General features: G+C 41.0%; 6 protein-coding genes across 6 annotated transcripts; 2 read left to right on the top strand and 4 right to left on the bottom strand.

Annotated features, from left to right (window-relative positions):
• Positions 1 to 65: 65 nt before the first annotated feature.
• Positions 66 to 1633, bottom strand: ATC70_008729 (uncharacterized protein; the record flags this gene model as incomplete). Its single annotated transcript, XM_064827975.1, has 8 exons — positions 66 to 446; positions 504 to 624; positions 674 to 805; positions 859 to 1095; positions 1158 to 1254; positions 1310 to 1405; positions 1461 to 1525; positions 1581 to 1633. The coding sequence occupies 8 exons, from the start codon at positions 1631 to 1633 to the stop codon at positions 66 to 68; spliced, it is 1182 nt and encodes a 393-aa protein (XP_064685177.1).
• A 267-nt stretch (positions 1634 to 1900) lies between these two features.
• ATC70_008728 (uncharacterized protein) lies at positions 1901 to 4425 on the top strand (the record flags this gene model as incomplete). Its single annotated transcript, XM_064827974.1, has 4 exons — positions 1901 to 2375; positions 2451 to 2705; positions 2762 to 3274; positions 3335 to 4425. 4 exons carry the CDS (start codon positions 1901 to 1903, stop codon positions 4423 to 4425), a joined length of 2334 nt encoding a protein of 777 aa, XP_064685176.1.
• A 103-nt stretch (positions 4426 to 4528) lies between these two features.
• On the bottom strand, positions 4529 to 6356 carry CHA1 (catabolic L-serine/threonine dehydratase; the record flags this gene model as incomplete). Its single annotated transcript, XM_064827973.1, has 2 exons — positions 4529 to 5403; positions 5456 to 6356. The coding sequence occupies 2 exons, from the start codon at positions 6354 to 6356 to the stop codon at positions 4529 to 4531; spliced, it is 1776 nt and encodes a 591-aa protein (XP_064685175.1).
• Positions 6357 to 8291: 1935 nt separating this feature from the next.
• Positions 8292 to 9763, bottom strand: ATC70_008726 (uncharacterized protein; the record flags this gene model as incomplete). The annotated part of the gene is made up of 4 exons (XM_064827972.1): positions 8292 to 8457; positions 8513 to 8624; positions 8681 to 9208; positions 9265 to 9763. 4 exons carry the CDS (start codon positions 9761 to 9763, stop codon positions 8292 to 8294), a joined length of 1305 nt encoding a protein of 434 aa, XP_064685174.1.
• Positions 9764 to 10617: 854 nt separating this feature from the next.
• ATC70_008725 (uncharacterized protein) lies at positions 10618 to 11655 on the bottom strand (the record flags this gene model as incomplete). The annotated part of the gene is made up of 6 exons (XM_064827971.1): positions 10618 to 10632; positions 10692 to 10881; positions 10933 to 11066; positions 11124 to 11240; positions 11305 to 11418; positions 11479 to 11655. The coding sequence occupies 6 exons, from the start codon at positions 11653 to 11655 to the stop codon at positions 10618 to 10620; spliced, it is 747 nt and encodes a 248-aa protein (XP_064685173.1).
• A 1285-nt stretch (positions 11656 to 12940) lies between these two features.
• ATC70_008724 (uncharacterized protein) lies at positions 12941 to 14356 on the top strand (the record flags this gene model as incomplete). The annotated part of the gene is made up of 4 exons (XM_064827970.1): positions 12941 to 13274; positions 13332 to 13500; positions 13558 to 14173; positions 14234 to 14356. 4 exons carry the CDS (start codon positions 12941 to 12943, stop codon positions 14354 to 14356), a joined length of 1242 nt encoding a protein of 413 aa, XP_064685172.1.
• Between the last annotated feature and the right edge of the window lie 153 nt (positions 14357 to 14509).

The raw sequence follows: 14509 nt of genomic DNA, 5'->3' as shown, positions 1-14509 counted from the left end.
GTCTACTTCTACATCAACTGCTGCTCCTGAACAAACGAGAGGATGGAGACGATTCCTATTTTTTATTAAATGATTACATGCTTAATACCTAGTGTATTTTCGAAAGATGCTGAAATTTTATCCTTGTTTAAATTCTTTCCAATCAACACAATTTTGCTGGTTGTATCGTCTTGGTTGATATCGTCGCCTGCAAATCCCTCTTGAATGTCATATAAATCCTGAACGCCTTGAATCACCATTCTCTTTCTCTGACTCGTTCCGTCTACTAGCTTATCCTTGGGAGGGTATAAGATGCCTTTTAGTCTGAGAACAGTAACTGGATCTTGATCTTGATCTTCAGTAGTGCCTGAGATCTTCTTTTCCCATAATAACTCTTGGATCCAATTTTCCAGGTGTTCAATGGTATCGAGTTGTTGGCCAAATTGAATACACACTGTTTGAATGTCCTGTTTGGGTAAGAGTTAGTCTTTGTAATTGCGCTTAATTTGAAAGAGCCTTCTTACATGGCTGATTTGATGAGCATGATGGCTGCCGTGTTCTTGGATCTTTTCTGTTTGGTGAACAAGAGCATCCGCATTGTTGACATCGTATGCGTTGATGTCGAGGACATAGTCCAAAGGAATTCTACAACTTCAATCAGTAAAATGCTGGCTGGTAGATGCTGATTACATACTGGGATCTCTCGGTCACAATCATATCAGCTACGGTGTTGATGTCTAACAAATCTTCTTTCAAAGACTCCAGTTCCCCTTCCTTTAGTAAATCCTTCTTGTTGATGACAATTCGATCAGCAATGGCCACTTGCCTAGCACACATCATGAGTATGAGACCGCTTCCCAACTCGCCGTGAAAACTTACTTGAGAGCCTCATTAATCATGACATCCTCCTTCTTTTCATTCATATAGTCTCTAATATTCTTTGCGTCTACCAAGGTAACAATACCGTCCAAGTAAATTTCACTTCCTAGACCATCATCTAGCCAAAACATGGATGCAATGGGTCCAGGATCAGCTAAACCACTGGTTTCCAGCAAAATGTAGTCAAACTTTCCCTTTTTTTCCATCAGATTTTCAATTGCCTTGACACCAACATCCCTGGGAAAAAAAAAAAGTACTCGTTTAGCATTGATTCGATCAAAACATGTCATGTAGTGTACTTTGTGGAACAACATAAGCAGCCATTACGAAGCTCCAACCACTCTTCGTACAGATTGCCGTCTTGGTTTACGGACAGACTCTTTTCAATATCACTGCCTAATGTCATAAATGAGTACACTCTTCTCGCTATAGGTGCTGCCATGCTGCTCACTCTCTCCAAACTCGTTCAAAATCACTGCAATCTTCTTGTCGTGTTTCTCTGTCAAGATGTAGTTAAGCAGTGTGGTTTTTCCACTGCCCAAGAAGCCTGTATCATTGAAATGAGTCGCTTAATATGTGCATTCCATACGTTGGATTTTTACCTGTAACAATAGTAACAGGGATTTTTTTGTGGGGCTCCTCTTCACCTGTGGAAGTGGATTGTTCACTGTGGGCATTGGTTCATTAGACGTGCATATCTTGTCAAGAATCCAATACGTTACGTTGGAGTAGCTGCTGGTACAAGCTCTGGAATCTCGTCAAAATCGTCAGACATAGTGTAATTGCAAGAGAGAAAGAAGTGCACTAGGAAATGCACTGCCATGCTAAACTATTTAAATGCTAGTAGCTTGTCAGTCTCCGGACCGGATGAGCTATCCCTTGTTACACTCTACATTTACTGTTGGCTGCGCTACACGGTTCACATGATAGCATTGATTTGTATATGCAAATCTGACTGGTTTAATGGGTGTTCATATAAATCATCATCATTATAATATCATTTAGTTGTCTTTTCTCTTCTGTTTTTATTTCTTTACACATTATGATCAAACTTCTCATATTGCCACTGTTGCTTTTCATTCATGTAGTGGTAGCCTACAAAACCATCATCGATGTGTTATCAGAAGACGAAAAGTTCTCAACACTCTTGAATCATATTCAGCACTTTGAATTGGTCAAATTTGTCAACAGCCTTGAATCCGGAACTCTGTTTGCTCCAGACAACGAAGCATTTAGCAAATGTCAGTTTGAACTCGATCGCTCAGCTTTGTTATATCATTTGTTAAAGAGGGGTTTACTGATGGACGATACCTATCATGGACAACTAAAAGAGACGCTGTACATCAGACCAGGTTATCTGGGACCAGACAGCAAAGCAGGTCAGCGCATCAAGATAACAAAAGATGGCAAAAAGACTTTTGTAAACCAAGCCAAGATCATTGAAAAGGATGTTCAAGTCAACAACCAAACCTATATCCAAGTCATTGATCGAGTCTTGGAGCCACCTATGTCCTTGGGTATGTTGGCAGGAAAAAAAAAAAAAGCTCCTTTATGTAATCATACCTTGGTTTAACACATGAACGAAAATATAGGGGATGCCATCATCGACAGAAACAAGGCCGTTTTCGACCTCATGAACTCCACCGACATGATTGATTTGCTAAAGGAAAACAAGCCATTTACAGTCATCTTGTCGAAGCGAGAGGATCCCTTGGAAAAGTTCAATGGCATTGAAAGCTCATATCTGAGATCAACTTATGGAAAGGAGGATTTATCTCTGTATTTCAAGTATGCCATCATTGACAAGCCAATTTATATCGACGAATTCAATTCAGGAAAGACCACATGTAAGCTATTATTGTCAAGCAATGACACACAGCGGCTGATGTGCCCATTATCATAGACAAATCGTTATCGGGAGATTCCTTGGTCATTGCAGCTGACAAGGACAAGAAATCCATCACGGTCAACGATATTCCTCTTGCACAAACCGACGTCATTGCTGCGAACGGAGTGATCCATGAGATGGACGACACATTCAAGTTTGATGGCATTGATTTCACTACCAGAAAGTACATGTACGGCGCAAATGGCACGCACATGGCGGAATTGTTTGATAAATACGACGTGGGCCACTATATTGACCAAAAGGAACGCAGCTACACCTTCTTGATCCCTCCTCCTGACAAATTGAATCAATCGCTTGTATCAAAATCTTGGCTTAGTTACCACGTAGTTCAGGGTTCTTGGCCCCAAGAAAATTTGCTGAATAATATGCTGCTCCAGTCTGAATTCAAGTCAAATGACCTCGCCAACAACTACCAGCGATTACCTGTCTATGTCGAAACAGAAAACGTAGTATCTACTAGCAGTCAGTCTGTTCAGTTTGACAAAGCCAGAGTGATAGGAGAGAACAGTGAGTATTGAGACCCATGAGTGTAATAAACTACTCACCGTGTCTTGTCCTTCCCTACAGTCCATATCCATGACGATGTGATCTATCAGATATCCGAGCCCCTTATTCTACCAGGAGACATTCTTGGAAAGCTTGTCGCTGATCTTGACTTATCGACGTTTATCGCAACACTCTACGTCTCTGAAGTAGTCGATGAAATCAAGAATACCCAAGGACTGACGTTGTTTGTGCCCACGAATGAGGCATTTCAGAATCTTGGTCTCGTTGCAAAATACCTCGTTCACTCATCTGCGAAATCGGAATTGCAGGCTGTTTTGAGATATCACGCTGCCAAATCATTATTGTATTACGACGATATGACATCTAAAGTGCATGAAGTAGCCACATTGGCTAACTCCACCCTACGCATCAGTCAGGACGAATCGGGCTCTGTGATGATCGGCAGACCTGAAGGCTCAAGTGGAAACACCGCTACTATCACACACGCCAATATGTTGGTCTCCAATGGTGTGGTTCATAAAATCTCCCAGGTGCAAATACCAAATCAAGTAAAGATCTCTAACCAGCACTTGCTGGTAGGCATTGAGGCAAGCATTATGATTCAAATATTGAAAAAGGCAAATCTATTGGACAAGATCAACCAAGATAACATGGTCGTATTGGCACCTTCTGACAAGGCATTTGCTCACATCGATTTGGACGCTCTGTTCGCTGATCAGTGTCAGTTGGAGAGACTCGCCAAGTTACACGTTGTGCCTACCGCTTGGCAGGAGAGATGGATCACGACGTTGGATAGCAACAAAAACCGACACGATAAGAGCGAATACCCAACATTGCTGTCAGATGATGATAAAGTAGCCATCAGAGAAAACGAAAAGGGAGAGTTGTCTGTCGAGGTCAAGAACGGCGGTGAGAGTGACAGGGCTCATGTCATTGGTCTGGGGCGTGTCTCTGCTGGTGGAGGTGTCATTGCCATTGACACGGTGCTGCTGCCCATCCGAAGAGGCCTCTTTGGCCTTCCTATTGTGTGGTCTATTGTTGTCACATTGACCATCATTATTATTACAGGTGGCATTCTTAGCATCATTGGTTTCTTTGGCTACAAGGTCTACAACCGAAGAAGATTGGGCTACAGACCCATCTTTGATTAAATGTACATACTGCACACATATATCCCTTATTATTATAGTCATTTTTATTCAAATAAAGCCTTTCTTTCTATCCCTCATCATCAGATGTAATGAAGCCGCCTGTTTAATCCTCATCCTCATCATCATCTTTGTCGTCTTTGTCGTCTTTGTCGTCTTTGTCGTCTTTATCGTCTTTGTCGTCTTTGTCGTCTTTGTCGTCTTTGTCGTCTTTATCGTCTTTGTCATCTTTGTCATCTTTGTCATCTTTGTCATCTTTGTCATCTTTGTCGTCTTTGTCGTCTTTGTCATCATCATCATCCTTGTCATCTTTGTCATCCTTATCATCCTTATCATCGTCATCATCCTTGTCATCTTCAGCATTGGCTCTATCAGTCAGCATCTTCACTGCATCTTGGTTGTAGATGCGAGAAACCATAAAGACTTCATTGGTAGAATCACTACTGACAAACAAGCGACCGTACTTGTCAACAGTCAAGCCAAAGGGAGAGATACAGTCCTCCTCATCACAAGGTTCAGCTTCTTCCAAGATCACCTCAGGTTCTTTATCCCAGCGAGGCTTATGTCCAAGATCATCAAAATGAAGACGCACCACATTGTGTCCAGCAGAGTTCCCAGTAGTACCATGATTGGCCAAGATTGGAGTATCAGTCCAATTACATGGAAGACCGACAGAAGAGCCTTGAGTGGTCAAATCACCCACAGAGCAGAACTCGCCCATGTAAAAGTGAACGGAGGTAGCAATGGAGTTAGGTGTAAGGGGCACAGACGGACGGATATTGTAGGACTCGACTTGACAGTAGTCATCCAAAGAAACAGAGTCGTTCATAAAGGCAGGATGAGCCCATTGAGCACCCAATCCTTTGGAAGAAGCGGAAACATCCTTGAGATCAAACTCTGTCATACAGTAAGGAAAGCCATAGTTGGCTCCAGGATTTTCATACAGGTTGAGTTCTTCAGCGAGTCCAGTGGCGGCAAGATCTGATCACAATGCATGAATACTACGATACTGCGCAACACACTGAGTACTTACCATGATCAGCACTGATATCAGAACGTCTGATCTCAGAGTGGGGAGCACTGTTGATGCCCCAAAGACGGGCTTGAGCATCGAAACCCATGGAACCATGCGTATTTGTACCGTAAGCCTGCACCTCGCCATGCGTATTGTAATCAAAACCGCTCTCGGGAATAAGTTTAAAGTTGAATTTTTTGATAATGGCTTGTGAGGGATCCACGTTATCGTTGATATCAGCGACGGAGCGAGGCACAAAGGCATAACCAAAGGGGTCGATAACCACATCAGGCATGGCGTCGTCGTTATCAGGATTGATGTTGGTTAAGATCTTAACACCGTTCCCGGTTGGAGAATGCTGGCCATCACTGTATGGGAATTTATACACGGAATTGGCGGTAGAGACAAACAAGTGGTGGTCAAAAAGAGCAATACCCTGAGCTGCGGGTTGATCCATTTGAGCGTTACTGACAATTAACTGCACGTTGGAGTTGCCACACTTGTCCATACGGATGGAATAGACACCGTTTTCAGGAGACACAACAAGCACATGGTTAGCTGGATCAATCATCATCTTGCGAGGATTGGTGATGGCATTTGTCAATACAAGCACTTCATAGCCTTCCATAACCTTGATAGAACGAGAGGGTTTGATTTCGACGTCTGGTTTACATAAGGGTTGATCTTCTGGATTAGAGATGATCAAGGGATGCTCTGCTGAAGCATCAGGCAAAAGTACATTGTCTGCACCAACACGTAATGCTCCTATCTTGAGTGCGTTGTTTGCAATTTTTTCTTCTTCAGTGGCTGCAATGTTCTCTTCTGATAAGACGCTTTCAGCATTCTTGGGCTTTTTAGCAAATGCCAATGATATACATAGTGTGGCTATCACCAGCAAGTACAAAAAGAGCCGACTCATTGTTTTATAATTTTCTGTGTGGTACAAGAAGGAATGAAAGAAACAAGCATGGTAGACATCAACAGTTTGCTTTATATATGAGTTGAAAGTGTAATTTCCGAATAACTCTTCGGAAATAATGTGACATATGTAGAAATTAAGCTTTTGTAGCTATTGCTTGAAGTTGTATGTGCTGGCTTGAGTGATCTCGATTTTTGCTGTAGTGGAGTATTAGGATATTCCCGGATTGCATTATTCGTTTGATCTGAGAGATAATTGACAGTGTCCAAATTAAAAGATGCAGTGGTGGCTCTTTTGCTGCCTATTGTATTCATTTCTGCGGGCATGGAGACCATTACAGCGACAAAGAATGCTAAGCGGCAAGTTTCTTTAAAAGACAAGTATCAGTGTCTATGATGACAAATTCAAGCGCTTTTTCTTACTTTATCTTCATACCTCTGTCAAATGTATATACAATGTTGTGCATGATAACTAACATGGTAGATTTGCCGATAAAAGTACCAAATCAACTATAATCAAGCTTCGAAGCTTGGTAATACGAAAAAGCGCTAAAGCGAACATGTTACTGCAGCTGCTGGCTCAAGAATTTGAGGGAATATTAGCTCCATTCTTAATTGAAAGGTAATATTGATATCCTCCTCTAAGCGCTTTCAGGTGCAAAAATGTGCATGGCACCAAAGCTTAATGCATGCTCTCTCTTTAAAGTATTCTAAAAATGATTAAAAATGACTATGATTACAAAAAAAACAACGCTTGGTTGTAGTCTATAGTATGAGCTCTATTTTGGTACTATTCACTATGCAATTCGCTTCTATTATCTTTCAATTTATTGATTCGCTTCATGGATTGAAGCATGAAATTTCTCAGAGCTACTTCTAAAAATGGTTTCAAGTGCCGACATTTTGTTTTCGGGTATAAACGATGAATCTGCCATCAATTTGCCAAAAAAAATCTTTCTATCAAGGATTGCATTCCAAATGCTATACAAAAGTGAAGTAGCACATTAATAGGTTTAAGTACTTCTTCTAATGCTCTATCGAATAGTACTAAGAGCTTCTATATCTCTCAGCAAAAAAAGGTTCTTAATCGGAAAAAACCAAAAATGCTTTTTTAGTCGAAAAGTCGAAATTGGTACTAAAGAATACCCAAATAAGCAATATTATATGCTCGATTGGACTTTTAGCTTTCGTTTTTACTAATACATGCCATGATAAAAATCTCGTTTTTGGGGTGAAAATCGCGATTGTTTGATGTTCAAGAAAATCCATGAGGTATCACTCATGAAAATGAAGAGGTTTTTGACCACTCAAAAAAAATTAAGATAAAGTATCAGGAAGTAAGCAGAAGTCGAGAGCAGCCATTTGGTACCACTCTGACAATCTAAAACGGTCTATGAATGGAAATATAGGCATCTCAATTTCATCAAGCTTTGCTCTGTTTTGGTCTATTTGCGGCTCTAGGGTGATGAATTTGACGTGATCCATAGATTAAGTATGCTGCATTCATTGGTCCAGATGGTTATGCGTTGTGTAATGCTGATTATGTGATCTATGGTTTGGTTTTGAGGTGCAGTATTAGGCTAAATAGCACTAAATGTCGCTGATAGAGCAGTATACCATCGCTCATGAAAGTAATTCTGGCTGCTCTGTGTCTGGTTTCAGAAAACCTATGATCATACATCTCTCAAATTGCCAAGTGTTATGATTTACATACAACAGGCCATTGAAACATGAGATGGAGGTTTATATAAAGTGTTCCTCCTGCTTCTCTTCAACAACCATAACTACCACTAAAACGTGCAAAGACCCATTTGGCAATCGGTTACTGTATTTGCACCGCATCAAGGGCTTGAATGTTACTGTAAGGGTCTAATCCATTTATTCAGATATCTAATAAATGGTCAGCAGTTATATGAAGCCTTTGCAAAGCTACAGTCTAACGACATGCACCAAAGAGAGGTCTATCAGATGGAATAAAGCACCAAAGTACAAGCATGACAGCGGACATGACAATACAAGCAGCAGGCATGATGAGAATGCCAAATTTGCCTGCAACTTGGCCAGTCAAGAAAGGGAATAGAGCAGCACCGCCAGCACCCAAACTGAATGTCATTTGTTAGCTTGTTATATTACAAAATTTCAAAACAGTCAACTTACGCAGCGACGAAGCCGATGGATGTTGCATGATAGCTTCTAGGAAGTGCTTTGGAGGCTAATGAAATGGTAGTAGGAAACATGGGACCCAATAATAAGCCCATGGCGATAAATGCTAATACATGTGTGTCAATGCATGAGGTACACACAAACTGATCGCGACAGTCTTACCGGTAGAATCAAGAACAACATTGGTGGATACCATCATGATCACCAAGCCAGCAATAATCATCATAGTGAATAATGCAATCATCAGCTTTTCACCAAATCTACTAGACAAGTAACCCAGCAAAATACGACCACTGGCCAAACCAGCCCAATAGCCAGAAACGACATTGGCCATGGCAATGCTATCACCATGTCTGCCTTCCTTCAACCAGGTATAACCCCAGCCACCTAGAGTGACCTCCACACCAACATACACTAAAATATAGGCTGCACTGACCATGGTCACCTTGTTGAAAATAGCCATTTTGGTCAATTCCTTGTGGTTCACCTTGACATTATCTTGCTGTTGGTCCTCGTCTGATTCATCGTGCACCTCTTCGAAATCCACTTTCCAGAAGCCAAAAGAGATCATGGCGATGTTGAGGGCAGCCACAGAGGTCAAGAAGATATACATGCCCTTCCAACTGATGTCATGCTTCAACAGGAAGGAGGCAACTAGCGGGGAAATCATTGCACCTACACCATACAAGGCTAGATGAAGCACTATCAGCAACTGCAGATTTTAGATGAAGATCCTCATATCTTACCATGCAATACATTCAACATTAAGGTTGCAAGGGGTACATTTGCAGTATAGACATTCATACCAGCATCCAGCACAGCCATACCAGCGCCTACAAATGGCATCGTGCAGGCCATGACTGGGAAGGGGAATCCCATCGACAAGACTATGAAGGAGACCAACATGAGCGACGAGCCAAAGAAGAGCGTGTTCAATTGACCAATCTTGTGCACAATGTAACCATTCAAACCAGCACTGATAAAGAAGCCCAATGCAGAGCACAGGAACAAGAGTGAGATGGTTTCGTTGGAGATGTCATAGTAGTCCTTGAGTCGAGGAATGATTGTGCCAATGCTGCCATCATTCAATCCTGCCACAATACTGATGAAAAACGCAGCTGCCAGTGGTTTCACATGCGGCTTTAAATCGTTTAAACTCTCTTGCTTTGTTGTTTGTTTATTTTGCAATAAAGGTTGATGTTCTTCATTTGAGAATGCTGGATTGGACGACGATGAATCTGCCATTTCCTTTGCTTGCTAGAAAGTGAATGAAAGCGTGAGCAAGACTGCAGACTTTTTATAAGCTATTTATACCTTTTAGACTGGACGAAGAAGAAGAGGAGTTAAAGAAACGAAGAAAAAGAGCGAACAAATGAAAAGTGAACAGATGCTTCATCCACAACCATCAAAAGGCCGCACATTTCATGGCAGCCACATATGCAAAGGGATAAAGTGGGTAAATATGAGGTGCAATCTACAGCCGAAGACGCGGATTTCTCATACCTTGATATCTTGAGACCCGATCATTTGTCCAGCACTACAAGATCTAAAAAATCTTAATGCTGTTTGTGGCCATCACAAGGTCTTTTATCCATATCGCACTGCATACATCAATGTTACATTTAGATTTGGGCATAATCAAGATATCAATAGTGTCTTTATACGTCATGTTGATACTCTGTAGCTGCTAAAAAATACACTAATTTGAACTCGATGTGGCAGTGTTCATAGGCGAGTCTTCTCTTGCTATGACCTTTTTCAAACAAAACTAGGCTTACATAAACCAAATAGGTCAAGTAACACAATCCAAGGGCAAACAAACCACTGCAAATTGCCCTTTTGTCCAAAAACTGGACTACAAATAGAAATATACCCCTGAACTGAGTTGATCTGTCAAGTGATGCTCATTACCATCTCTTTATCAACAAATACAGATGTGTAACAGTCATCAAAGCCAAGTAAAAGGGTTCTTCAGGGTGGTTGTCTAGACGATATCAGATAGCTTCGTTCTAAAACGACTCTTCATTCCATATAATCACACTCGTCTCATTCTCTTTATCCTTTACAATGATTTTTTTTTATTTAATTACAAACTTGGCCTATACATCAAAGAACTACAGAAAACAAGCAAGCACCTTAATACACGCTCTACGCAAACGACATTGCAACTTACCTCTGTGGTGTCCGCAGCAGCCTTCTTTTCCTTTGCTCTAGCAACTCTATCGGCCATAACAGGATCATCCATGAAATCATTTCTAGTAAGAGTTCTATTACAACCGGGAATGGGGCATGTAATCATATGAGACATTGACGGAAATAGTGAAAAGATGGCCGTTTTCGAGTATGTGTGTTTACATTTGGTGCTGGGTAGATAACATAAGCAACTGTCTACAAGCACCATATCATCCACTCACCTTGTAACGGGCTTATCAAGCCATGTCATTGAGACGGGACATTTGAGAGAGATCTTGGTAGGACCCATCACAACATCATCGTCGTCGTTACCCACTCCCAGACTAGGCATCTCTTCATCAGGATGGTTGATATTCTAGTGCCAAGGTGTCAATCACTAGAGCTGACCATAACATCCAATCCAGTGTCTTACCCAGAGATGTTGCTTGAACGACTGATATCTTGGATTTGCATTGATTCGAGTGGCATCATCTGGACTTTCTGCGTTTAAGGTTTGAGTCAAATTGTCATAGTAAGCGATGGGATCAGTCTAAACGTGTATCACTGAGTAGTCAGCAACAATGCTCATAACAGACGCAACAACCAAAGCTTACAATCTTCTCGCCTGCATTGATACGTTGTTTCAGGGTTTCAAATGCCTTCTTTTGCATGTTCAATTTATGCTCCAGAGTAACAAACTCTTTGAATGTCTCATCTAATGCGTCTACCTAGAGCAGGTAGAATGCGTCAGTTGTATATTTGTCGGATTGAAGTCTATCTACGCTTACCTTCTCCTTATTGTTGCTTTCTTCGTGGCCTTGAGCTGCCAAAGTAAGAGAATTTTGTGCGTTTTGAATGAGATAATAGATGTCGGTGATGTCGTTTGCTAAGGATGGCTTAAAGTTGTTTCTTCCGGTTAAAGCAAAGCCATCTCTAATTTCTTGTAGTGTTTGTCCTGCTTGCATTTTTTATATGTTTGATATCAAAGGTGTAAAAGCAGTTGATCAAATTGCTCTCTTTCTCGTTTCTCATCCACATGATCGCGCTTTGTTTTCAACGCCAAAACATCTGACTGTTTATACTTGCCGAATCAAGGCATGCTCAACAAAAATGGCAGTGATTTATGGATAAATCTCAAGATTCAAGACATATAACAGTAGCTTTCAAATGTGCAGCAAGCAAGAGAAATAGAATTTGCATCAAGCGTAAGAGCATTGAGTCAGAATTTGCCACAGAAATGTATGAGAAGCCTTTGCTTTTGCCTCAACATTGCTTGATTTACTCGATGATTGAGCCTGTGAATGGTATGCTGTAATTCCTTTCTTTTAAAGCGATAGGAATGCCATTCAAATGCAATTGATTCCGTTTAGCATGGTCTAGGGAGCCACTCTAATTTTAGCTACATGTAGAGGCCTTAATAGCACATCAAAGTTCTGTGCGTTTTATGGCTTCGCCTTCGTCAATGCTTGCATATTTAACCAATCATTCGAACATGGGCGAGTTCGTCCTTAAGCAGACGACATTATTAAAGTAGATGCTAGACATTGGCATACGCTGAATAGATACATATTACCTCTGTGTCCATCAAAGAAGCACGGGTACACAAATTAAATTCGCGGCGTGAGAGAGAAGAGAGATCTGATGGCATCACATTGAGCCTTTCATATCTAAAAGTCTTGTGTGCTTTGAAAAATTGTGCTGGCCATCATTAATGACTCGTGTAAGACTAAGAGCCTAATGACAGCAATGTGGCGGATACTTTATGAGCTTGCATCGAGCTTTGTTATGCTAGGCATTTGGCATAAATGAAATACAGCATTTGGCCTACATATGAGACTCATACACGAGCTCCGATAATGCTAAAACATGGCCCATCGTCTGATACACAAGCGGTTCCCGTGCTCTATTCGATGAGGCAAAAGGAGATTTTGTAAGGTAGAAATGTAAAAAATAAAAGGAGCACATGTAGCATCAAATGAACAGAAAGTGTTCAGCATATCATTGATGTATCCAAAGTGTATGAATACCTTGTTCTTCTTATTGTTAACGGTTGTTTTACTCAAGCTTAAAGTGCACTGGGCCGAAATTATTTAAAGTCCCAACTTTTGTGCCATTCTCCTCTCTCTCTCACTCACTCTCTCTCTCTCTTCTTCCCCATATTCCATCTGTTCTTTCTTTACTTATTTTCCTCTTTCTCTCTCTCTTTCATTCTGCTTTAACGGCCTTCCTAGATAGAGACATTAGATAAACATGCCCTTACGGCTAATATCCAACTTTGTAACTTCATTTTTGAAGAGAAACAATCAGAATAACGACAATGAAGCACCCAAGGAAGTCTTAGCAACATCTGGCTCACAGAAATCCAGCAGTTTAACGTCCATTTCATTCAGTCCAACGATTACAATTCAAGGTCTGTGGAGCAAGAAAGATGATCAAAGCGATGTTACAACAATCAAATCTACAGCAGAGACAGAGAAATGGATTGCACACCAGGAACAACTTGAATTTTGGAAACAGCAGCCTTCTATATTTGACCCTTATCCCTCATTTGGTATCCAAGACTACGAATTAATAGAGACGCTTGGTAGGTACACACACATGAAATTGAATTTGGAGCACATCTAAAAAAAGAAATTTACAGGTACAGGCACCTTTGGCAGAGTGTGGTTGACAAAGCAGAAAAAGACCAAGAAGTACTATGCCATCAAAGTACTGAAGAAAGCAGACATTGTCAAATTAAAGCAGGTGGAGCACATCAATTCTGAACGACTGGTGTTATCAGAAATCAACTTTCCATTCATTGTTCAATTGTAAGGTCTTTCGGATTGGCATGTGATTATGAACAAACTGACCAATTCTGCATCCAGGTATTGTACATTTCAAGATTGCGAGAATCTGTTCATGTTGCAGGAATACGTTATTGGAGGAGAGCTGTTTAGGCATTTGCGGAAGTCTGGCCGATTCTCCAACGACACAGCTCGATTCTATGCTGCTGAAATTGTACTTGCATTAGAGTACTTGCACTCAAAAGACATCATTTACCGTGATTTGAAGCCTGAAAATATATTGCTGGATCATAGAGGATACATAAAGATCACAGATTTTGGATTTGCGAAAAAGGTGGTTGATAGAACATGGACACTGTGTGGTACCCCTGAATACCTGGCTCCCGAGATCATTCAGAGCAAAGGACACAGTAAATCAGTGGATTGGTGGTCTCTGGGTATTCTGATATTTGAAATGATGGCAGGCTATCCGCCGTTTTACGACGACAACCATTTTGGCATCTACGAGCATATTTTAGGCGGAAAAGTGCAATATCCCAGCTATTTCGAGAATGCGGCCAAAGACTTGCTGAAAAGGCTCCTCGTCATTGATCGTACAAAAAGACTGGGAAATCTAAAGGGTGGTGCAGAAGATGTAAAGAAACACAAATGGTTTCGTGGTACAGATTGGCATGGACTATTGACCAAGACAGTGCGAGTAAGTGATTCTCATAACGGGCCATTCTGTGTGACTAAAAACAACCATCTTTCCACGCAGGCGCCTTTAATACCAGCTCATGCCAATGATTATGATACCAGCAATTTTGAAAAATATCCAGATGAGATCTATCGCGAACAACCCAAAGATGACCCTTTTCGTGAACTGTTCTCTGACTTTTGAATGTGTATTGTGGCACCAACATCTTTTAGGCTTTATAATTCCCTTGCACCACCTAGAAATAATTTTCCTTCTTTCCTTCTTCTATTTCTCTTGTATATATTCTTCACGCAATTTATCTTTATATACGTCTCTATATAATCATAATACATAATC

The sequence above is a fragment of the Mucor velutinosus genome (genome assembly GCF_035048745.1).
Source record: "Mucor velutinosus strain NIH1002 chromosome Unknown tig00001563, whole genome shotgun sequence".
NCBI lineage: Eukaryota > Fungi > Mucoromycota > Mucoromycetes > Mucorales > Mucoraceae > Mucor > Mucor velutinosus.
The sequence above is the reverse complement of the archived record's forward strand: the minus strand, read 5'-3'. Positions and strand labels throughout refer to the sequence as shown.